The sequence below is a fragment of the Lepidochelys kempii genome, chromosome 9, assembly GCF_965140285.1.
Source record: "Lepidochelys kempii isolate rLepKem1 chromosome 9, rLepKem1.hap1, whole genome shotgun sequence".
Lineage (NCBI taxonomy): Eukaryota > Metazoa > Chordata > Testudines > Cheloniidae > Lepidochelys > Lepidochelys kempii.
This window is the reverse complement of record NC_136388.1, coordinates 42,758,246-42,781,951: the sequence shown is the minus strand read 5'-3', so window position 1 is coordinate 42,781,951 and position 23,706 is coordinate 42,758,246. Positions and strand designations below refer to the sequence as shown.

The following is a 23,706-nucleotide window of genomic DNA, read 5'->3' as shown; positions in this document are numbered from 1 at the left end:
TGTAATCAGTTTCTTAATGTATTAGGCTTAGACTTGCATGTTTTGTTTGATTTTGCTTGGTAACTTACTTTGTTCTGTCTGTTATTACTTGGAAGCACTTAAATCCTACTTTTTATACTTAATAAAATCACTTTTGTTTATTGATAAACCCAGAGTAGGTGATTAATACCAGGGGGAGCAAACAGCTGTGCATATCTCTCTATCAGTGTTAGAGATGGTGGACAATTTATGAGTTTACCCTGTATAAGCTTTATACAGAGTAAAACAGATTTATCTGGGGTTTGGACCCCACTGGGAACTGGGTGTCTGGGTGCTGGAGACAGGTGGACTGCTGAACTCTTTTCAGTTAGGTCTGTAGCTTTGTGGGCATGAACCAGACCTGGGTCTGTGTTGCAGCAGGCTAGCATGTCTGGCTCAACAAGTCAGGGTTCTGGAGTCCCAGGCTGGCAGGGAAAATGGGCTCAGAGGTAAATTCAGCACATCAGGTGACAGTCCCAAGGAGGACTCTGTGACCAAACCCATCACAGTCGCCCTAGAATCATAGAATATCAGGGTTGGAAGGGACCTTAGGAGGTCATCTAGTCCAACCACCTGCTCAAAGCAGGACCAACCCCCATCTAAATCATCCCAGCCAGGGCTTTCTCAAGCCTGACCATAAAAACATCAAAGGAAGGAGATTCCATCACCTCCCTAGGTAACACATTCCAGTGTTTCACCACCCTCCTAGTGAAAAAGTTTTTCCTAATATCCAGCCTAAACTTCCCCCACTGCAACTTGAGACCATTACTCCTTGTTTTGTCATCTGCTACCACTGAGAACAGTCTAGAGCCATCCTCTTTGGAATCCCCTTTCAGGCAGTTGAAAGGAGCTATCAAACACCCCTCATTCTTCTCTTCTGCAGAATAAACAATCCCAGTTCCCTCAGCCTCTCCTCATAAGTTATGTGTTCCAGTCCCCTAATCACTTTTGTTGCCCTCCGCTGGATGTTTTCCAATTTTTCCACATCCTTCTTGTACTGTGGGGCCCAAAACTAGACACAGTACTCCAGATGAGGCCTCACCAATGTCGAATAGAGGAGAATGATCATGTCCCTCGATCTGCTGGCAATGCCCCTACTTATACATCCCAAAATGCCATTGGCCTTTTTGGCAACAAGGGCACACTATTGACTCATATCCAGCTTCTTGTCCACTGTGACCTCTAGGTTCTGTTCTGCAGAACTGCTGTCTAGCCATTCGGTCCCTAGTCTGTAGCGGTGCATGGGATTCTTCCATCCTAAGTGCAGGACTCTGCACTTGTCCTTGTTGAACCTCATCAGATTTCTTTTGGCCCAATCCTCTAATTTGTCTAGGTCTCTCTGTATCCTATCCCTATCCTCCAGCGTATCTACCCCCGATCGCCATGAGTTTTCAAAGATAATGGCCAATGGCTCTGCAATCACATCCACCAACTCCTTTAGCATTCTCGGATGCAGCACTTCCGGCCCCATGGACTTGTGCTCATCCAGCTTTTCTAAATAGTCCCGAACCACATCTTTCTCCACAGAGGGCTGGTCACCTCCTCCCCATGCTGTGCTGCCCAGTGCAGTAGTCTGGGAGCTGAACTTGTTCATGAAGACAGAGGCAAAAAAAGCATTGAGTACATTAGCTTTTTCCACATCCTCTGTCATTAGGTTGCCTCTCTCATTCACTCAGGGGCCCACACGTTCCTTGACTTTCATCTTGTTGATAACATACCTGAAGAAACCCTTCTTGTTACTCATAACATCTCTTGCTAGCTGCAACTCCAGCTGTGATTTGGCCTTCTGATTTCACTCCTGCATGCCAGAGCAATATCTTTATACTCTTCCCTGGTCATTTGTCCAATCTTCCACTTCTTGTAAGCTTCTTTTTTGTGTTTAAGATCAGCAAGGATTTCACTGTTAAGCCAAGCTAGTCACCTGCCATATTTACTATTCTTTCTAAACATCGGGGTGGTTTGTCCCTGTAACCTCAATAAGGATTCTTTAAAATACAGCCAGCTCTCTTGGACTCCTTTCCCCCTCATGTTATTCTCCCAGGGGATCCTGCCCATCAGTTCCCTGAGGGAGTCAAAGTCTGCTTTTCTGAAGTCCAGGGTCTGTATTCTGCTTCTCTCTTTTCTTCCCTGTGTCAGGATCCTGAACTCAACCATCTCATGGTCACTGCCTCCCAGGTTCCCATCCACTTTTGCTTCCCCTACTAATTCTTCCCGGTTTATGAGTAGCAGGTCAAGAAGAGCTCTGCCCCTAGTTGGTTCCTGCAGCACTTGCACCGGCAAATTGTCCCCTACACTTTCCAAAAGACTTCCTGGATTGTCTGTGCATTTGTGTATTGCTCTCCCAGCAGATATCAGGGTGATTGAAGTTTCCCATGAGAACCAGGACCTGCGATCTAGTAACTTCCGTAAGTTGCCGGAAGAAAGCCTCGTTCATCTCATCCCCCTGGTCCGGTGGTCTATAGCAGACTCCCACCACGACATCACCCTTGTTGCTCACACTTCTAAACTTAATCTAGAGACTCTCAGGTTTTTCTACAGTTTCATACTTGAGCCCTGAGCAGTCATACTGCTCCCTTACATACAATGCAACTCCCCCACCTTTTCTGTCCTGCCTGTCCTTCCTGAACAGTTTATATCCATCCATGACAGTACTCCAGTCATGTGAGTTATCCCACCAAGTCTCTGTTATTCCAATCACATCATAATTCCTTGACTGTGCCAGGACTTCCAGTTCTCCCTGCTTGTTTCCCAGGCTTCTTGCATTTGTGTATAGGCACTTGAGATAACTCGCTGATCGTCCCTCTTTCTCAGGATGAGACAGGAGCCCTCCCCTCTCACGCGCTCCTGCTCGTGCTTCCTCCCAGTATCCCACTTCCTCCCAGTATCCCACAAGAAGGATAAAGGAGTTTGAGGTGCAAGTGGTGTTCTTGTCCATCCTCCCCATGGAAGGAAAAGGCCTGGGTAGAGACCGTCGAATCGTGGAAGTCAATGAATGGCTATGCAGGTGGTGTCTGAGAGAAGGCTTTGGATTCTTTGACCATGGGATGGTGTTCCAAGAAGGAGTGCTAGGCAGAGACAGGTTCCACCTAACGAAGAGAGGGAAGAGCATCTTCGCAAGCAGGCTGGCTAACCTAGTGAGGAGGGCTTTGGTCTCCTTACCCCGGTGAACCTAGTTTAAAGCCCTCCTCACTAGGTTAGCCAGCCTGCTTGCGAAGATGCTCTTCCCTCTCTTCGTTAGGTGGAACCTGTCTCTGCCTAGCACTCCTTCTTGGAACACCATCCCATGGTCAAAGAATCCAAAGCCTTCTCTCAGACACCACCTGCATAGCCATTCATTGACTTCCATGATTCGACGGTCTCTACCCAGGCCTTTTCCTTCCATGGGGAGGATGGACAAGAACACCACTTGCACCTCAAACTCCTTTATCCTTCTTCCCAGAGCCACGTAGTCTGCAGTGATCTGCTCAAGGTCATTCTGGGCAGTATCATTGGTGCCCACGTGGAGAAGCAGGAAGGGGTAGCGATCCGAGGGCTTGATGAGTCTTGGCTGTCTCTCCGTCACATCATGAATCCTAGCTCCTGGCAAGCAGCAGACTTCTCAGTTTTCCCAGTTGGGGCAGCAGATAGATGACTCAGTCCCCCTGAGGAGAGAGTCCCTGACCACCACCACCTGCCTCCTTCTCTTGGGAGCGGTGGTCGTGGAACCCCCAGCCCTAGGACAGTGCATCTCATACCTTCCAATTGGCAGAGTCTCCTTCTGTTCCCTTCCCTCAGATGTATCATCTAGTCCACTCTCCGCATTAGTACCTGTGGAGAGAACATGAAAACGGTTACTTACCTGTATCTGTATTGCTGGTACATGGACGCTCTCCTTTCTTCTTCTGTAGGTCACATACTGCCAAGTTTCTTCACCGTCCTCTTGTCCCCGCAGTGCAGCCTGCTCTGAATCTTCAGAACGTTGTGTCCGTAGAAGCATATCCTGACATCTGTCCAGGAAATATTCAGTTTCTCTTATGCAACGCAGGGTCGATACCTGTTGCTCCAGACCTTGAACCTTCTCTTCCAATATGGAGACCAGCTTGCACTTTGTACAGACGAAGTCGCTTCTGTCCTGTGGAAGAAAGATAAACATGGCACATCCAGTGCAGGTCACAACAGCTGAACACTCCCCACCCATATTACCTTCCTTCTACGAGCTTCCTCAGGAGTTGTAGTAACTACTCAGAGAAGCCGGCAAGATGTAAGCCTCAGTGGCTCTTCCCAGGCGAACTCCCAGGCAAACTCCCTCTGTTAGCCTCTTTGCTGTTGGTCGCTCAGCTGGTTTGCAGCTGACTGGCTTTTTTTTATAGCAGTCAGGCCCACTCAAGGCTCACCTGGAATAAAGCACTCCCAATTCACACTTTTCAAACAACCAATCAAGCACACGGTCAAACTGTCAACCTGTCCCCACAACAGACACTCAGATACTCACCCTTCTTTGCGTGAGGAGTCTTACTCAACTCTACAAGACCTCCTAACATTGCTAGCATGGAAGCAACAGGGGGGAAATTTTAAGGAAATCCCCTAACATAAACAAGTCTAATGAGACCTCTCACATGAGGAAAGTGACCTCAAGGTGACCCAAAATACAAAAGCATTTCACCTGAGTTGTTTTTAGAGGAACTGGGGATCAGTCATAATAATAAGGATATCAATAATTAACGGTTGCTCTCCCTTTCCCTTATTCTTTTTCTTCTTATTTAGCCAAGATCTGGTGTTTCCCCAGAATCTCCATCTCTCGGCTTCAAGGTGATGCAAGTCTCCTCCTTTCAGGAATCAGGGCCTGCAGCAGAGATAATCTGCAGGCAAGCCAACGAACACAGCTGGCCTGTAGAAGGCTGCCTATTTGGCTACCTCAGCTGACTGGTGAGAAGAGTCAGTAGACTGTCTTTTAAGATACTTTGAGCAACCACCAAATTATTTATCCATGATTGTAATAGCTCCTATGGTTGTTTGTTCCCAGTCCTGCTCCTGCCTTTCTTCAGTCCAGGTAACCCAGCTCTAATTCAGGTTCTAGCCCTCAGCTCTGATTCCTAGTTACTGAGCCTTCTCGATCTACTGGGCCTAACCGCCCAGATCCTGGTCTGGTCTACACTAGGAAATTATGACAGTTTAACTACACTAGTCAGGAGCAAGAATGCAGGAACCTTTGTAGAAGGAGGGGGGGGGGGCGCCCAAGGCCAAAGTGGTGGGGAAATTAAAATACTACTTCAATATCCTGTGAACAACTGTAACATAAGTAACCAGAATACTGGTTAAATGTAGTCACATTGTAACATTATGGTATAATTATAGTATGAACGAAACAAATAATCCTTTAGTTCTAAACATTGAGACAGCATTTTATTTTTGCACTTTGCACTTCATTTGCATTTATTTTACTGCATATACTCCACTATTAATATTGCACTATTATTAAACTTTTACTTGCAATTTTGTAACATTACAGTCCAACCATTCTGGTGTGTATATATATAGTAAATCTCCTTGAAAAAAAGGCATCAGTAAAAACAAAACAACCACCAACAACTTTGAAGGGAGGTAAATGTGTCCCCATACAAGAGCTACCATATAAAAACCTGGATTTGTGCTGGAAATGGCCCAACTTGATTATCATACGCATTGTAAAGAGAGTGATCACTTTAGATAAGCTATTACCAGCAGGAGAGTGGGATGGGAGGAGGTATTGTTTCATGGTCTCTGTGTATATAATGTCTTCTGCAGTTTCCACAGTATGCATCCGATGAAGTGAGCTGTAGCTCACAAAAGCTTATGCTCAAATAAATTGGTTAGTCTCTAAGGTGCCACAAGTACTCCTTTTCTTTTTGCAGATTTAGATTAAATCTCAAGAAAAACTTCCTAACTGTAAGTAGGACAATGGAAGGTTGCGGAAGCTCCTTCGCTGGAGATTTCCAAAAGGAGGCTGAATAGCCATCTGTGTTGGATGGTTTAGACACAACAAATCCTGCCTCTTGGCAGGGGATTAGACTAACTCTATGGTTCTATGATTCTACACACAAAATTAAATCAGTTTCAAAAGACTTCTTTAGCTAAACTGCTGCAGTTAAACAGGTGTAACTCCCCATGTGGGCATTACATTCCACAGGCAAGTAGAGTGCCATAGGCATCCAAGTCACATGGACTTTTGCTGAAATGTAGGACCTGCATTTCAGATCCTCAAAAGGTATTTAAGCATCAAGTCCCAACAGTCATTGGAATTAGGCTCCTAAATACTTTTGAAAAGCTGGGCCTAATGAGACCTAGTCTCCTGCAATAGTTAGAAGCTTCTGGAAATTGCATCCTTAGCCAATTCTTTGACCAAAATGAGGCTGCCAGGTATTTGGAGCAAGTGATCAAATGTTACTAGATTGTGTGTGCTTCCATTTGTGGGTCTCAAGAAGGACATGTAAAATCAGAGGTCATATTTGATTATTTTGGCCTCATTTACATACAGCTGTCCTCAAAAGCATACAGTACTAAGAAGAGAGCTATTACAGTAGCAGATTCCCTGAGAAATAGAGTTCTCATGTAATCATTTACACTTGAAGTTCAAATAAATGCATTATACAACCCAATAATTGGTTCTTGGTGCACTAGATTTTTTCAAGGCAGAGGGATTATTGAAACCCATGTGGTTAAGAGAGCCAAATAGAAAGTATGTATTGCAATTTAAACAATGTTGTTTATATTTAGAGAATATAAGAGGATTGCCACGGACAAATGTGGGGTCAGAATAGTCATTTAAAAACTGGTTGTTTTCAGACCCAAAGTAGTATTCTTACCAAATACAGTGAATCATCTACTCTCAAACTGGATTTTTCAGGGGCCTAGTGGAGTTAAGTATCCTGATTTCCCGCTCAGGCCCTTTTGAAAATTCCCAACTTCAGACTTTGTTGGCAAATGCATTTGCCTTTATTCTAAGCATTTGTCTTTTCTTGGTTTAGGTTTTCTTTTTTTAAGGTGTGCAACTTCTAGCAGCCTGGCTTCTGGTTCCCTCTAGTGTCACGAAGTTTGCTATTCACCTACTTATAACAGCAGAACTGAAGTGCTGACGGAAGTGGGCCTTTTCAGAGTTTTATAGTAAATCTTCTAAACGTTGTTTGCAGTAGAAAGATGGCAAACAGGTTTTCGGTTGTAAGCAATATTCCACCTTGGCAGGATTTTTTCTCAAAGGAGGTTTGGATTTATTTTGAGCCTGTCCCACTTGGTTTTGCACATATGACTGCACCTGCTCCTGGTAGGCAGCCAGAAAAAAAGGAGAGAGTATAATGACTCAGGGCAGGTCTACACTACCACGAGGATCAACGCTCTGAGATTGATCCACTGGCAGTCGATTTAGCGGGTCTAGTAAAGACCCGCCAAATCGACTGCAGATCACTCTCCAGTCAACCCCTGTACTCTACCCCCGATGAGAAGAGTAAGGTAAGGTACGTAGCTGAAGCTGCGCAGTGTAGGTCGACTTAACACAATAGTGTAGACATAGCCTCAGCTAAACCACTTTTATGCATCATGTGGAATCAGGCTATTAAACTGGCATTAGGCTCTGACAATACAGGCTACCTCCACACAAGCCAAGGGAGAATTCCACTAGCTGTCAAGCAAAATAGGGCTTATCTCCTCTTTGTAAGCCAGCTGGCCTGGTGGGATTCAGCAAACCTGGCCTCTGCTGCTGAAATAGAGTGTTGTGTATTTATGAACCACAATACATTCAGCAACAGCTGATATGCAGCAGAGGGGCTGCTAGACCTGCCCGGCTCAGGAATTGCATCTCAAAGATATAGGGGTAAGGTTGATAGTAGAGGGCATATTGCAGAAAAGGAGGGAGCAATAGCACTAAAAGGAGTCACCATTACACACACCCTTATTCTCCTCTTCCTTCCCTGGTTCAGATTTGGATGTGGGTTTGGGTAGCCCTTATTTTGTCTGAACCAGTTTACTTATTGTTAACAAGCACCAAATATCTTGAGGAAGACACAGAAATGTGTTCATGAATAAGGCTGTGTCATAAATATAAAGGGAAGGGTAAACCCCTTTAAAATCCCTCCTGGCCAGAGGAAAAATCCTCTCACCTGTAAAGGGTTAAGAAGCTAAAGGTAACCTCCCTGGCACCTGACCAAAATGACCAATGAGGAGACAAGATACTTTCAAAAGCTGGGAAGAGGGAGAGAAACAAAGGGTCTGTGTCTGTCGGTATGCTGCTTTTGCCGGGGATAGACCAGGAATGGAGTCTTAGAACTTTTAGTAAGTAATCTAGCTAGGTATGTGTTAGATTATGATTTCTTTAAATGGCTGAGAAAAGAATTGTGCTGAATAGAATGACTATTTCTGTCTGTGTGTCTTTTTTGTAACTTAAGGTTTTGCCTAGAGGGATTCTCTATGTTTTGAATCTAATTACCCTGTAAGGTATCTACCATCCTGATTTTACAGGGGTGATTCATTTACTTCTATTTCTATTAAAAGTCTTCTTGTAAGAAAACTGAATGTTTTTTCATTGTTCTCAGATCCAAGGGTTTGGGTCTGTGGTCACCTATGCAAATTGGTGAGGATTTTTACCAAACCTTTCCCAGGAAGTGGGGTGCAAGGGTTGGGAGGATTTTGGGGGGAAAGACGTGTCCAAACTACGTTTCCCAGTAAACCCAGTTAGAGTTTGGTGGTGGCAGTGGATATTCCAAGGACAAAGGATAAAATTAATTTGTACCTTGGGGAGGTTTTAACCTAAGCTGGTAAAAGTAAGCTTAGGAGGTTTTCATGCACGTCCCCACATCTGTACCCTAGAGTTCAGAGTGGGGGAGGAACCTTGACAGGCTACAAGTCTTTCATGGAGGTCACGGAAGTCACAGATTCCATGACTTTCCGGGACCTCCGGGACTTCTGCAGCAGCTGGTGTGGCTGACCAGAGGGACCCCCTGAGCAACTCCGGTGCCCCCAGGACAAGCCACACTGGCTGCTGCTCTGGCGGCCCCAGGTAGATAGTCCTGGGCGCTGCCCTGGAGCATGTCCAGAAGCAGCAGCAGAGCTTTGGGCCATGCTCCTCCACCAGAGCAATAGCAAGAGCAGCAGGAGGACCCTGGGCCTCCTCTCCACAGCAGCAGGAGGGTGGGCCTCAGGCTTCTCCACCCAGCAGTGGCATTGGTGTCCTGGGTTCCCCCCTCCCAGAGTGCCCACCCCCACTCCAGGATCAGCAGCGCCCCCGGAAGTGCCCCGCCCCAGCACTTAAGATTTAGTTAGGGGTATTTTTAGTAAAAGTCACGGACAAGGTACTAGCCTGTGATGATTTGGTTATTGCGCATGACCTGTCCATGACTTTTACTAAAAATACCCATAACTAAATCGTGGCTTTAGTCATGAACATGGAGAAGAGTATCTCAGGGTGCAAGGACTCTGTCTGCCCTGAGAAGAGACCAGCCACAGCTCCAGTCTCTGACCGTTTCCTCTGCAATGCAAACCATCCCACAGAAGTGGGGAAGAAGTTAAGCCCCTAGTCCCACTGTACACCTCCACGCTTGGTGAGAAACAGAGTGGACTTTACCCTGTACCCCATGAACGGAAAAGGGGTTCATTCATGCTGAAACTGGGAAACCTGGGCCTTCCCAAAGCACAGTGTCCCCTCGTGCTTCCACCCAAGAATTGCAACTCTGCACTGCCCCCAACACAGAGCTAGGGTGAAAAACTACCGCTGAGCCATTACTGGCTAAGTTAAAAGCTCAGATATTCAAAGATTTGGAAGTTCAGAATTATGAACTTTAAATGCCCTGAGCTGACAGACAATTTGTACACTTTGTTTCACATATACAAGAGGAGCCCTTCCTCCCTCAACTAGACAAATCTATAGGAGAGAGGTGGCTTATGATCAGAACATCCTTCTTCAACCACAGTACATTGATCCATCTTTCCTTATAAATCGTAATTCCGACTCCTTATGAACCCTGCATCTATGTTGGAAACATGATGGAATATGTTGATGTGGAACATAAGAAGCAGTCGGAGCCAGAGGTCATCACCATCCCATTGTCATTAAAGAGAGGTGGAAGAGTACTAAATGTACATTAGCATGTGTGTTTCAGAGTAACAGCTGTGTTAGTCTGTATCCGCAAAAAGAACAGGAGGACTTGTGGCACCTTAGAGACTAACCAATTTATTAGAGCATGAGCTTTCGTGAGCTACAGCTCACTTCATCAGATGCAGAGAGTGTGTGAGCTCATGTGTTTACCTGTGGCTGCTCTCTCCCATGTATTCTGCCCAGGCCCAGATTATAACAGTTTCATCTTTTCCTATTTGTGGGTGTAAACAAAGGTAAATACATGGCTAGGTAATGTCTCTCCAGGGATATATATGCAACTCTGTCCAATAACATATGAAGACACAGGTAAGTACATGAGTAGGCATTTGTCACTTTGGTTAACATAGAACATGGATGTGCAAGGCATGGGAGAGGATGCAAGGATTCTCACCAATGCAGGGGCCTAGCACAATCTCAGCCCCAGTAGAATTATAAACCCTATAAGGGCAGGAGCCTGATCCCTCCAATCTCTAATGACCAAAGTAGCTGACAGTACACATTGCAGTCTGTCAAGGGGTGTAGCAGATTCCACAGCAGTGCAAGAATACCCTGTGCATTGGACTTCCCATTATGCAATTTACTGTAGCATCACACTAGCTCCATACAAGAGATGGGGTAGAGCAGTGTGAAGTTTTTTCCCCCACTATTGGTCATTCAATACTGTACGCAAATTTGGGTTGATCTTTGCAAATAGTTTTGGGGGGAGGGAGTAAGGTCAGGCTGGGGGGAAAGAGTATGTCCAAAAAAGTGGAAACTTTTCAACTTCTCATTTCAAAGCAGTTTGTTTTTAAATTTAGCTAGAATTAACTTTAAAAAACAAAATATCAAAACCAAAAGGTTTTATTTCAGGTCAAACAAAATATTTTTTTCAGCCTGAAACAAATTATTTTCAGTTTTTCATTTCTGGCAAGAAAAAAAACTAGACAAAAAAAGCTCTGTTCTTTCGGGTCAGCCTGAAGTGAAAGCCAACCCCAAAAATCAATTATTTGCCTGGCATTGATGAGGAGTCATTTGGAGCTATAATGTTTTTAATGAAATTTTATTTGTGCTCTTTTTAGAGGATGTGGGCGAGCAGCTGAAGCATCGATATTTGGAGAGCTTGTTCTCAGTCTGATTCATTGGCAAAAATGAAAATGATGGACAAGAGTGGAGGGAAGCAGGAAAACCAGGTTAAGAATAGGAACTCACTCACTTTATTTGCTATTTACTTTCAAATTATTAAATAAGTCACAATGGAAAAGCCTCTCATTCCTCCCTTTGGGTAGTTTAGTTCATCTCCTAACACAATTTCCACAAGGTGGCACTGCTCCGTCAATTTCTTCTCTTCTAATCCCTGTATTAGCTAACATTGATTTGGCTTTGAACCCAATGGACAGATTCCACTGAGCATTTCTTTAAACCAAATTCCTTTTATTTTATTCTTAGCTTTTACTCTTTGTTTCTATTTGATCATAGTTCACTTTATGTGTCTCCATACTATACAGTGCCTTGTAGAGATTAAAAAGTAAGAATTCAATGCTTCAGAGCTTCTGAGACAACTGCAGCAGCACCAAGTGAGAACAACATTGCGTTTCTGTTCTGATTACTTTCAAACCTATATCTGCTCATACCAACAAATGTGATACAAGTGGGAAAGCTTTTCTTACCATGCAGATCTCTTTCTCTCAAAGTATGAGCGAAATTTTCTTAGGATGGTATATTATTGGGAAAGGAAGTGTTCCGATAATAAAGATTCAAGCCATGTAAACATTAAAAGAAACTGACACTGAGGACCTAAACACATCAGCCACGCCATCAGGGGCTCGTTCACCTGCACATCTACCAATGTGATATATGCCATCATGTGCCAGCAATGCCCCTCTGCCATGTACATTGGCCAAACCGGACAGTCTCCACACAAAAGAATAAATGGACACAAATCTGATATCAGGAATCATAACATTCAAAAACCAGTAGAAGAACGCTGCAACCTCTTTGGTCACTCAGTAACAGACTTATAGGTGGCAATTTTGCAACAGAAAAACTTCAAAAACAGACTCCAGCGAGAACCTGCTAAAAATTTAATTGATTTGCAAACTAGATACCATTAACTCAGACTTGAATAGAGACTGGGAGTGGCTGGGTCATTACACCAATTGAATCTATTTCCCCATGTTAAGCATCTTCACACCTTCTTGTCAACTGTCTGTAACGGGCCATCATGATTATCACTACAAAAGTTTTTTTTCTCCTGCTGATAATAGCTCATCTTAATTAATTAGTCTCTTAGCGTTGGTCTGGCAACTTCCACCTTTTCATATTTTCTGTATGTATACATATATCCTCCTACTATATGTTACATTCTATGCATCTGATGAAGTGGGCTGTAGCCCACGAAAGCTTATGCTCAAATAAATGTGTTCATCTCTAAGGTGCCACAAGTACTCCTGTTCTTTTTGACACTGATGTAACTATATTGATGCAATAGAAACCAGTGCAAGGAAAGCTTGTCTCAAAGCCTATTAATTTGATGGCTTTGTTTCTTTTTGACCAATGAGAAATTTGCTTCCTTTCTATGTGTAGACTGAGACGGATTTGGGCATTAGATAATATTTAGCCCTGCCATGAGTGCAGGGGACTTGACAAGATGACCTCTCGAAGTCCCTTCCAATCCTATGTTTCTATAATTAAGTAAATATAAAGTTTGCCGATGCACAACTGCCTCCCAATATCCAGACTACTTTATTTCTTCAAAATCTGTACCATCTTGTCCCTTAATTACTAATTTGGATTATTTTTTCCTTTCTTTGGATTCCAAAAGGTGTTGAGCAGTTGCAGCTGCTCCATGCCCCTGAAAATCAGATCAAGGTTTTAGTACCCAAGTTTGAAAATGCAGACCCACATAGCTTGCGCATGGCTATGCAGCAACATAGTACCAGCACCTGGCTTAGAACTCAGGGACTCCTGACTACTGCTAGGTGAAATTTTCCAACCAAAATTTCCTTTGGGTTAAAAAAAACAAAACAAAAAAATCCTACATGTTTTGTTTTGACATTTTCACAAACCAATGTTTCAAAGTTTTGGTTTCAAAATATCCTTTAATTTTTAAATATTCAAAATAGTCAAACAAAATGCTTGTAATCATAACATTTTTCAGTGCAAAACTATTTCAGTGCAAAACTTTACAGAATTGCCAGTGACCTGAAAAAAATATCAGTTATTTGCCTAAGTCTATTCTTGATTTCCAGCCACCACAGGATCATGCAGCTTCTCGATGTGTGCTGCTAACACTCAGTTAAATATACTACAGTTTGAAAACAGTAGTGTAGTGTCAACTTTATTCGAGTTTCAGGATAATTTTCTTTTAAGACCCAATTATAGTTTGGAGTGAATTATGTTTACACTTTGTATTTATTTTCTGTAATTGTCATGTGTATAACTGTCTTTTTTTTTTTATTTAATGGCCAAACTGAAAAATCAGGAGGCATGGGGGAAATCATTTAGCTACACACTGAAACTCAGTTGTTTCTTGTTTCTGAAATGCAAAGTCAACTAAAATGTTTAAGAATCAAAATGACTTTTTTTTGGTGGGGGGGGGGAAGAGAAGAAATCCTCTATTTAATTCAGCCAAAACTATTTGCCACATTTTAGCTGAATTTGCAGATAGTTCCATTCCTCCCTCCTACACGAAACTGAAGCAAATTTATTATTCATCTGAAAACTTTTTCCCAGCTCTACTTCTGAGGTTTTTTTCATATCTTGAGACTTGAAGGAAGACAGAGTCTTTGCAGTTTAGAAATTCATCTGCTCCTGCTGCTTTCCCATTTGAAGTTACCAATAAAATGTGTCTTCACAGCACAGAATGGTGTGGTGGCACAGCGGGAATTCCAACAGGCAACATGCCATAGAAGCAAACATAATGCCTCCGAGAGCAGCATGGTCATGGTCTACACCTCTGGATAGTATGGATAGGTCTACACTGCAGCTGGGAGGTAGAATTCCCAGCTCAGGTAGACATACATGCAGTACCTGAGCTAGCATGCTAAAAGATAGTTCTGTAGCCATGGCAACATGGGCAGTGACTCAGGCTAGCCACCTGACTACAACCCCTTCCTAGGTACATACTCTGCTGGCTAGCTCAAGCCACCACCCAGGCTACTGCAGTCACACTGATATTTTTAGCATGCCAGCTCATGTATGTCTACCCAAACTGGGAATTACACCTCCCCACTGCAGTGTAGACATACCCTCTGTAGCATACATTGTTCTGAAATAGGGCCAGCTCTGCCAGCTGGAGTAGCATGGGGAAGGCTGTTGCCCTGTCCCCTTGAGGCTAGCACCATGTCATGGGCAGTGGGTATTGTAGGCAGATGTAGGCTGTGCCTCCCCAAACAGCCTAACATGGCCCTGCCATGCTCCGTCCCAGGCCAGGCCCCATCCTGTGGTTCCCAATGCTCTGTCCTGGCTGACCCGGGCTGGCTGTCCTGCCTCCCACAGGGACTCAGGGCAGCTGGGGGGCGCCAACGCCCGGCCACCTGGCAGCACTGGGGCTCCCCCAATGGCAGGGTCACCAGCCGCCCATGCACCATGTCAAAGGTATCAAACATGGTTGGTAACTTTACACATGCATCTCTGCTCGATTACACTGAGAGCACTCCCTCAAAAGGTCGAGCAATCAGTCACAATAGAACTGCTTAAAACATGCAAATGTTTGGGTTGGGGTAGAGAATTCTTGGTAAAGGTCCATAATTACAGAATGTGCTTCTTCAAGGAGATGGGCTGAGCCCAAGTCTAACATTCTTTAGAGTCCATTACAATACACACCTGTTAGAATAAGCTGTAAGCATGTGTGGCCATCCCTCCTGGTCAATCGATGAGGGAGGCCACACCTCCTCATGGTCACACTCTTGTCACAGAGCTCAATCAGGAGGGAAATTAGCTGTCTTTAAAGCGGTGGCCCTCAAGCTGAGCCAAGCAGTAACGAGTCTATGTGCCCTGGCCCTCAGGCAGGGCAGGGCACCAAACAGTTAGGGGACTCTTGCCTGCAGTCAGGGCACAGCAGCAAAGAGTTGGCCATCCTGGATCTGGCAGATGGCCAACAAATGCAGGCCTCTGGGCCTAGAGGGGAAGGCTGCTATCCCATGGTTGGGGTGGCAGGAGGTAAAGCAGTGGTCACCAACCAGTTGATCGCGATCTCTGGCAGCACAGCAGGGCTGCTGCTAAGACAGGCTCCCTGCCTGCTCCAGCCCCAGCCCCATGACGCTCCCGGAAGTGGCCAGCACAGCCCCGTGGGGGCAGGGGTCTCCCTCTGCGCACTGGTCCTGCCTTCAAGCACTGCCCCCACAACTCCCATTGGCCGGGCACAGGGAGCTATGACCAATGGGAGCTGCAGGGGCAGTGCTTGCAGAGAGGGGTAGTGTGTGGAGCCTTGTGCCACCACCACTCCCCCAGGGGCTGCAGGGGTGCATTGGCCCCTTCCGGGAGCATCGTGGGGCCAGGGTAGGCAGGGAGCCTGCCTTAGCAGCAACCACGCTGCACCGCGAACCGGGAACCACGAGAGGTAAGTGCAGCCTGGTGGGAGGCCACACCCCAACCCCCAGCCCTGATCCCCCTCCCAGAGCCAGTACCCCGTACCTCTTCCTGCACTCCAACCCCCTGCCCAAGCCCAGAGCCCCTCCTGCACCCAAACTCCCTCCCAGAGTTTGCACCCCTCATCCGCTCCTGAACGCCAACCACCTTCCCCAGGATTACCCCAGAGCCCCCTCCCACATCGCGAACCCCTCGGCCCCAGCCCAACCCCCTACCCCAGCGAATGTGAGTGAGGGTGGGGGAGAGCGAGTGCTGCAGATGGAGGGGAATGGAGTGAATGGGGCAGGGCTTTGGGAAAGGGGCGGGGTAGATCATGGGTTGCCCTTACATTCAAAGGTGTAAAAAAGGTGATCTTAGGTGTAAAAAGGTTGGAGACCACTACTCTAGATCATACTTTAGGCAAAACAAATAATATCAACCAATTATCTTACTGTGGTAACGTTGTTTTTTTTTCAATCAAGTCCTTGTCAAAGATCATTTAAAATTCTGCTGAGTTTTGCAGCTGTTGATGCCTTGGAATTGGCATTTGCTAATCCAAGGTACTGGGTAATAAAGGCCCCCGGGAACAAGTGTCTCAACGATGTGCCTATTTTAAACATATTAATTTATAGCTCCAGGTGTGATATTAAAAATGTGGACCTCAAGAGATGTGACAACACTTTAATGTCTAGGCCAATACTCTATCTGTATGTATGGAAATGATCATTTGCTAGCTGCCCTCATTCTATATGCTCTAGGCCAGGGTTGTCCTAATTTAAACAACGAAGAGTCAGATTGTAAGTGAACAGTCTATATACATGCCAGAAATTACACACATACAATCACTGAAAATAAGTGACAGGCCCACATGCAACACAAGCTTATTACTGATTTAGCAACAATATCATTGACGTTTACAGCGATGTCAATGTTGAGCTCTGTTAGGGCAAGTCAATGTAATTGGGTAATTCAACAATGAAGGATGATACTTAGGGGGGGATGTAAAGCTGAGTGAATAACAGATTTTTGGGGTGTGGGGCCATACCCAACCTCCCCCCCCAGACACATGTTGGTGCATCTCAACCCAAAACTGAATTTGGTGTGTGTTTGTTTCAGTGATGGGAAAAAACATTAGTTTCAGAATTAGTATAAAAAAATAAACCACACCTCAAATTATATATAATGTTTTTGTACTCCCTGAAGTTAAATTTTAAAATGAAACATTTCCAAATTTTTTAAAAATTGTCCCTGAGGGTTTGATTGCCAGTTGACAGGGTTGGATCACTTGGTAATTACCCTGTTCTGTTCATTCCTTCTGAGTCATCTGGCACTGTCCATTGTTGGAAGACAGGATATTGGGCTAGATGGACAATTGTCCTGAGCCAGTACAGCCATTCTTATGTTCCAGAACATTTAGTTTTGAAATGGTCAAAACTAACTTTTTTTTTTTTTTTTTTTTTTTTAAGAAAAACAACGTCGAAACACTTTGTTTTTGGCCTAACCATTTGGCAAATACTTCTCGTGCCCAAAATGCATTTTTCTCTTAATTTACTATTTGATGAAAAAATTCACCCTACTCTAATTTGATGTACTTCATTGTTGTGAACATAGGTCCTTAAAAACTCACCCTTAAGATAAATTCTTTCAAGAAATTTTTCCAAAATTGGATAGGAGATTAAAGAAGCTGCCCTGATTTATTGTGATGAGAAATGGATCCACTTGGAGTTCACACAGCTGTAGTTGATAGTGTTTGAACATTTAGTTAAAAACAATTCCAAAATCCTCTTTCATGAGCTCAGAATTATTAAAATCAGTTCCTCAAATCTTCCAACAAGCCTTAAGTGCTGGATGAGAAAACAAGTCAAAAATACTTTAAAACTTTCAAATCCCTTAGCCAGTTTGTTGGAGGAGGAGAAGACCATCAAACCATTTTTTTCCCCTCAAGTGCTGCATTGTTTTGTTACGAAACCCACTGACATGACAAAACAGTTCCGATCTGTTCTGCTTCTTCCTGTTAAGTTTCACATTACTGAATAACTGAAACAGCTGTCAAGGAAGCCATTTCACTTGGAAAAATCCAGGGTTTCTAACTCCTTTTCAAGTTCCGTAGTTTTACTTTTAACTACATTCTTCAGGAAAAGTAGAATTTCTTGCCAAAGATCACAATATCTCACAACATTTTCTAGCCACTCAATAGAAAACTCTGAAATGCAGAAGTAAGTCTCTCAAAACCACATGTGTTTCTTCCAAGAAATGTATGATAAGAAACACATGAGCTGACACAATTTAGAATGGTACAACAGTCAAGTTTCACTCAGATGTTCTTGGATTATACAATGAAAGGCAGGACAACTCACTACATTCCGTCTTAATCTAACCACTGGGCCATGATCAAGGTCTCTCCTGCAATAAATTATTTAATTTTGTAGCTTGAGAACAATCAAACTATCAAAGATACAGCCACATTTTTTGTAAAATTTGTATAATCTTTTGTAGTCATGAACGTAACATAAATCCATACCAAGCTGTGGCTTCCAGCCAAGCTAGGAGAAGTGGAATTGGAAGTCCAATGGTTTTTCTGTGCTAGGTAATATTTTTTTTAGAGCTACCCCTAAAGAGATACAAGAGCAGCTTGCATACTCCCACTGCTGTCTTGGATTTAAAATTACTTGCCTGTTCTCAGTTTGCAAAAAAAAAGTAATAATAATAAAAAAATGCAGTTTGTTCTGCATTTGTAAAAAAAAAAAAGTCTTTCTAAAGTGATTTTCATTATCTCAATGGCAAGGTTCCTTCCCCACTCTGAACTCTAGGGTACAGATGTGGGGACCTTCATGAAAACCCCCTAAGCTTATTTTTACCACCTTAGGTTAAAACTTCCCCAAGGTACAAACCATTGTACCTTTTGCCCTTGGACTTTATTGCTGCCACCACCAAGCAACTAACAAATATATAACCGGGAAAGAGCGTTATAAAAATCCTCACCAATTTGCATAGGTGAACACAGACCCAAACTCTCGGATCTTAAGAACAATGAAAAAACATCTGGTTCTTAAAAGAAGAATTTTAATTGAAGAAAAAAAGTAAAAGAATCACCTCTGTAAAATCAGGATGGTAAATACCTTACAGGGTAATCAGATTCAAAACAGAGAATCCCTCTAGGCAGAATCTTAATTTACAAAAAGACACAAAACCAGGAATCTACATTCCATTCAGCACAACTTATTTTATCAGCCATTTAAATAAAACAGAATCTAACGCATATCTAGCTCAATCACTTTCTAAGTTCTCAGACTCCATTCCTTTTCTGTTCCCGGCAAAAGCATCACACAGACAGACAGACCCTTTGTTTCTCCCCCGCTCGCCCCCACCCCCAGCTTTAAAAGCATCTAATCTCGTTATTGGTCATTTTGGTCAGGTGCCAGCGAGGTTATCCTAGCTTCTTAACCCTTTACAGGTGAAAGGGTTTTTCCTCTGGTCAGGAGGGATTTTAAAGGTGTTTACCCTTCCCTTTATATTTATGGCAGTCAATGTCCATAGCAAAGAAACAAAGCATTCTAGGATTTTGGGGAGGGGATTATATATTCATTGAAAACAGTGGGAAAGCCTAGTGTCTTGTTTGTTTGCAGCCATTATCAGTCCAAGAAGCGTACAACTTAAGTCATCACACTATTCACTGGTTAGGGCTAGTTTATATCTAAACCACTGCAGCTCTCCCACTGATGTACGTACTCCATCTCCCAGAGAGGCGGTAGGTAAGTCGACAGGAGAATTCTCCCATCCATCTAGTGCTGTCTACACTAAGCGTTAGGTCAGTTTAAACGCACCGGTCAGGGGTGTGGATTTTTCACACCCCTCAGCAATGTAGTTATACTGACCTAATTTCTTATCGTAGACCAGGCCTGAGAGAAACATAGGAAATGAATGATGAAGTCAGTGGGAATGGTTGCATGCTCAGTGCTTCAGAAAGTCAGGTCACTGATTTAGGTATACAACCATGGCCTTAGAAGCCTTTAAACAACTATTATTTTTAAACACTGATACAGTCTATTTCCTTTTTAAAAGTCAGAAAGACCTGGGATGATTATGAAACCGAGGGAGGTTTTTTTTCTTAATGAACTACCAATCCATTCAAAATTAAGTGTTTTATATGGAAATCTTCTGTAGTATCATTTCATGCCATTCTTAATGCCTTAGTTGAAGATGAACTAAAGGAGTACATGACCTGTTAACTTACTAACTTCTGTCACCAAAATTTGCCCAAAACAAGGAAGTCAAAAGAGGAAATGTTACTCTATCTACACCTACTGTCAACATGCAGCCTGCACTTGTTTGCATGCACCTCTTTGCACCCACTCACTGCAGGAGCAGGAACTTGCACTGGCTAAAATGTACACATGCCTTTTAAATAGTTTAAGAGCTGTATGCCTGCAGGCATTCACATTTTTAAGCAGGTGTTTTACAGAGAACAAATTTCCAGCATGCAAAGCTGCACAGAAATGTGGGTAACCCAAAAGTGGGGTTACTCTTAAATCAACACCACTGCCTCCCACCCCTTTCAACCCTTCCCCCACCCCCGTGATATGGAATATGTTGCCATCCATGATCTTTGACACTGTCCGTTACCAGCTGACATAGCTCCTAGGTTGCTCTAAACTATGCCAAGGCCAGGACAGAACTGGGCCCAGGACCAGGGAGCCAAAAACAGCTCCCCACCTCAGCTGAGGCCGGGGCTTACTAGAAACAGCTGAGGATTCAGTTCCATAAATCCAACCACCTCTTTCATTCTCATGTGTGCATTAAAAGCCATATGAGAAAACCAGGGCTGGCTCTCGGTTTTTTGCCAAAGCAGAGTACCACTGAAGCAAAAAAAAAAAAAAAAAAAAAAGGGGGGGTGGGGAATGCCACCACTTGAAACATGCCGCCCCAAGCACATGTTTGGTTTGCTGGTGCCTAGAGCCGGCCCTGGAGAAAAACAGCTTGTAAATAAGTTGACCGCCCCACACGCATCTCCTCATGGTCAAGGTGCTTCTGCACTGCCCTGCTCTTTATTCTCCCTTTTCCAGGCCCCTTACACAGACTCCACATACTTGCTCATTCAATCACCATCCTTATTGGAGTCTGAGTTTATTCAGACAAAATAAACTCAAAGTCCCAAAACATCACAGCTCTTACCTCAGAGCCTGTGTTGAGTAAAAGGAGTCTAGCACAAGAGTATCAGTTCTTTGGTGGTGACCTGCTCTGGGGTTCTACTTCCTGCTGTCCTCTCAGAGCAGGCTTTTTGCTGGCATCTCCGAGTCAGCTCTCTTACAAGAAGCCAGCTGCTTTAGATTCTCTCCCTGTGCAGGTGTTTCTTGTTGATTCATCACTGGTCTTTGGAGGAGTGGTGGGACGGATGTGGTAGAGGTCCATTGCAAATTAGTAGATGCTTCTTTTTAAAGTATCTACAAGAGATCTAGTTTACAGGTTAACTTTGTCTGAACCAGCCCCTTCAAATCTTTCTGCTGAAAATTAAGGTAAAGTACCTCATCTTTTAATTTCTGTTACAATTTTAAAGCCTTTCACGGGAACATTGACAGAAAAGCCTAGTTTTAAGCCTGACAATTATTTCTGATAGAGATCAAAAGGTAATATAAATATGTCATATTATGATAAAAATATTTTACACTTTAGTCTAAAAGGACAAAAATCATGTAACAATAGTTTAATTGGCCAAGCGTGTGAGGACTTACAATCAACTCAATGGCGTTGCTCGGTCTCTCTCTCTCTCTGTGTAATGTAATAGCTTTTGAATACCACACCTGATCAATTCCAAAATTTTATGGAATGTTCTAGGCACCAATAGCTAGAACCCTATAGATCTGAGGGACAATAGGAACATTGAGTGGGAAAATGGGGGACACACAGAGCTGCTGTCATAGAACTTTCTCCCACACCAGTTCCACCTTACCCCACTCCCCAGCTCCAGGAGCCAGAGCGGCAGAGAGAGCTCCCACACTTTACCTCCCCACCACCCCCAGGATCTGGAGAGGCAAAGAGAGCCCAGCTGACCAGGAAGCCTGAAAGCCCTGGTGTCCTCACTGTGACTGCCTCAGAGGCATAGACCCTGGGAGCCCTGGCAGCTGCAGAGTAAAAGCTGCAAAGTGAAATTGACATGTCACTCAGCCACTGTTAGGGTCCAAGGAGCAGACTTCATTGAGGAAACATCATGCTCCTGTGCACAATTAACTGTGTGTAACTCCCTCAGATAAGACATTCAAAATCAATTCTAATTGTTCCACTTGATCATTAAGGATCATCAATTGTTCCACATTGATCATTTTTTCCATAAAAAAATACTTGCTTACTCTTCCATCACTGCTGTGCAAAGCATTATCAACTGCACCTCAGAGGCTGCAAAAAAATTGATATTCAGTAAGATTTTCAAAAGCTCCCATGTGATTTAGGAGCTTATGTCCCATTGATCTCGAATGAGACTTGGCCAAGATTTTCAAGAGCAACTAGTGGTTTTGATGCCCAACTTAAAACACTTTAAAAGGGCACAATTTTCAGAAAGTGCTCAGTACCCACATTCTGAAAAATCAGGCCCCTTTATGGTATCTCACGCTGGCCACTCAAAATTAGAACAGAATGAAGTTAAAATTAATAGTGACTCTTGAAAATCATGGTCAAGTCTCATTCAAAATCAATGGGATTTAGGGGTCAAAGTCACTTAGGCACTTTTGAAAATGGGACTTAAATGCTTTAGAAAATTTTATTCAATATTTTATATTATTTATTTGGAATCTCAGAATCTAGTGGTTTTAACCTGCTTTGTGTGTGTTTTAGAGGACAAATGGATGACAAGTGCTCCTTTGACCGAATTGATACTGTAATGAAGTCTCTCCAGCTCGTGATCTCCATACCTACCTTCATTGTTGGTTTGATTCTGAACTTGATAGCTCTCTGGGTGTTCTACTCTTGGAAGAAACAGACAGAGTCATCAATCTACATGATAAACCTTGCTCTTGCGGATCTGCTTCTTCTTTTCTCACTTCCTTTCAAGATGTACTACTCCAAAAAAGAGCAGAAGCAGCTCTTATGCAAATTTATAGAGGCTCTCTACTTCGTCAATATGTATGGGAGTATTTTCATCATTGTCTGTATTAGCTTGGACAGATATATTGCTATAAGGCACCCACTCAAAGCCAAAGCTTTCCGATCCCCCAAACAGGCAATCATAGTTTGCTGTTGCGTTTGGGTTATAGTTTGGCTTAGCAGCATCCCCATCTATGATTTCCACAAGAATGACAAAGTCAAGTGCTTCCACAATATGTCAGAACAGGCATGGGACATTCCCGTCATCCTTTCTGTTGAAGTCTTTGGATTTCTCATCCCTTTGACTCTGATGATTTATTGCTCTGTTCAGATCATCCAGACTCTTTGGAGGCGTAAAAACCAGGGGCAAAAGTGGACTGAGCAAGCTGCCTCTATATGGATCATTTTAGCCAACCTCATGGTGTTTGTTGTCTCCTTTACACCATTCCATCTCGGGATGTTTCTGCAGTTCCTGGTGAGACAGCACATCATTGTGGACTGCACTGTGAAACAAAGCATTAGTCTCTTCTTACAGGTGGCAATGTGTTTAGCTAATGTCAACTGCTGTTTGGATGCCATCTGTTACTACTTTGCCACAGAAGAATTTCGCAAGAAATCTATTTCTGCCGCTCCAGCTAGTGCTTTGATTGAACTGTGTAATCTATAGCAGAAATATCTTGCCCAAGTAGAAGAATCTATGTTGTCTAATGCTAATTTAAAACACTCATTCATTCCAAATCCACCCTCACTGAGGAACAGAAACGGTTAGGGCTAGGCCAAAAATAGAACGAGTTATTCAAAAGTCTTCTCCAACTTTGAAGGTTATTGTGAACACAAATTAGGTATCCATTTTGAGTATGCAGTTGTATACTTGAGCTTTTTTAAAAAAAAAAACCTTAGAGTCCGATCAGAGTTTGGTTTAGGTCTTGCCCCACTGCTTCAGACAATTTTCAGAACATGCAGCAGGA

The 23,706-nt window shown here is 43.5% G+C and overlaps 1 protein-coding gene across 1 annotated transcript; it reads left to right on the top strand.

Annotated features, from left to right (window-relative positions):
• The first annotated feature begins 22,496 nt into the window (after positions 1-22,496).
• On the top strand, positions 22,497-23,405 carry LOC140916902 (G-protein coupled receptor 55). The gene has a single exon (XM_073358797.1). It carries the CDS (start codon positions 22,497-22,499, stop codon positions 23,403-23,405), a length of 909 nt encoding a protein of 302 aa, XP_073214898.1.
• Positions 23,406-23,706: the final 301 nt, after the last annotated feature.

What these genes read in the sequence shown, in the direction of transcription:
- LOC140916902 (XM_073358797.1), top strand. Translation starts at nt 22,497, where the DNA reads ATGGATGACAAGTGCTCCTTTGACCGAATTGATACTGTAATGAAGTCT.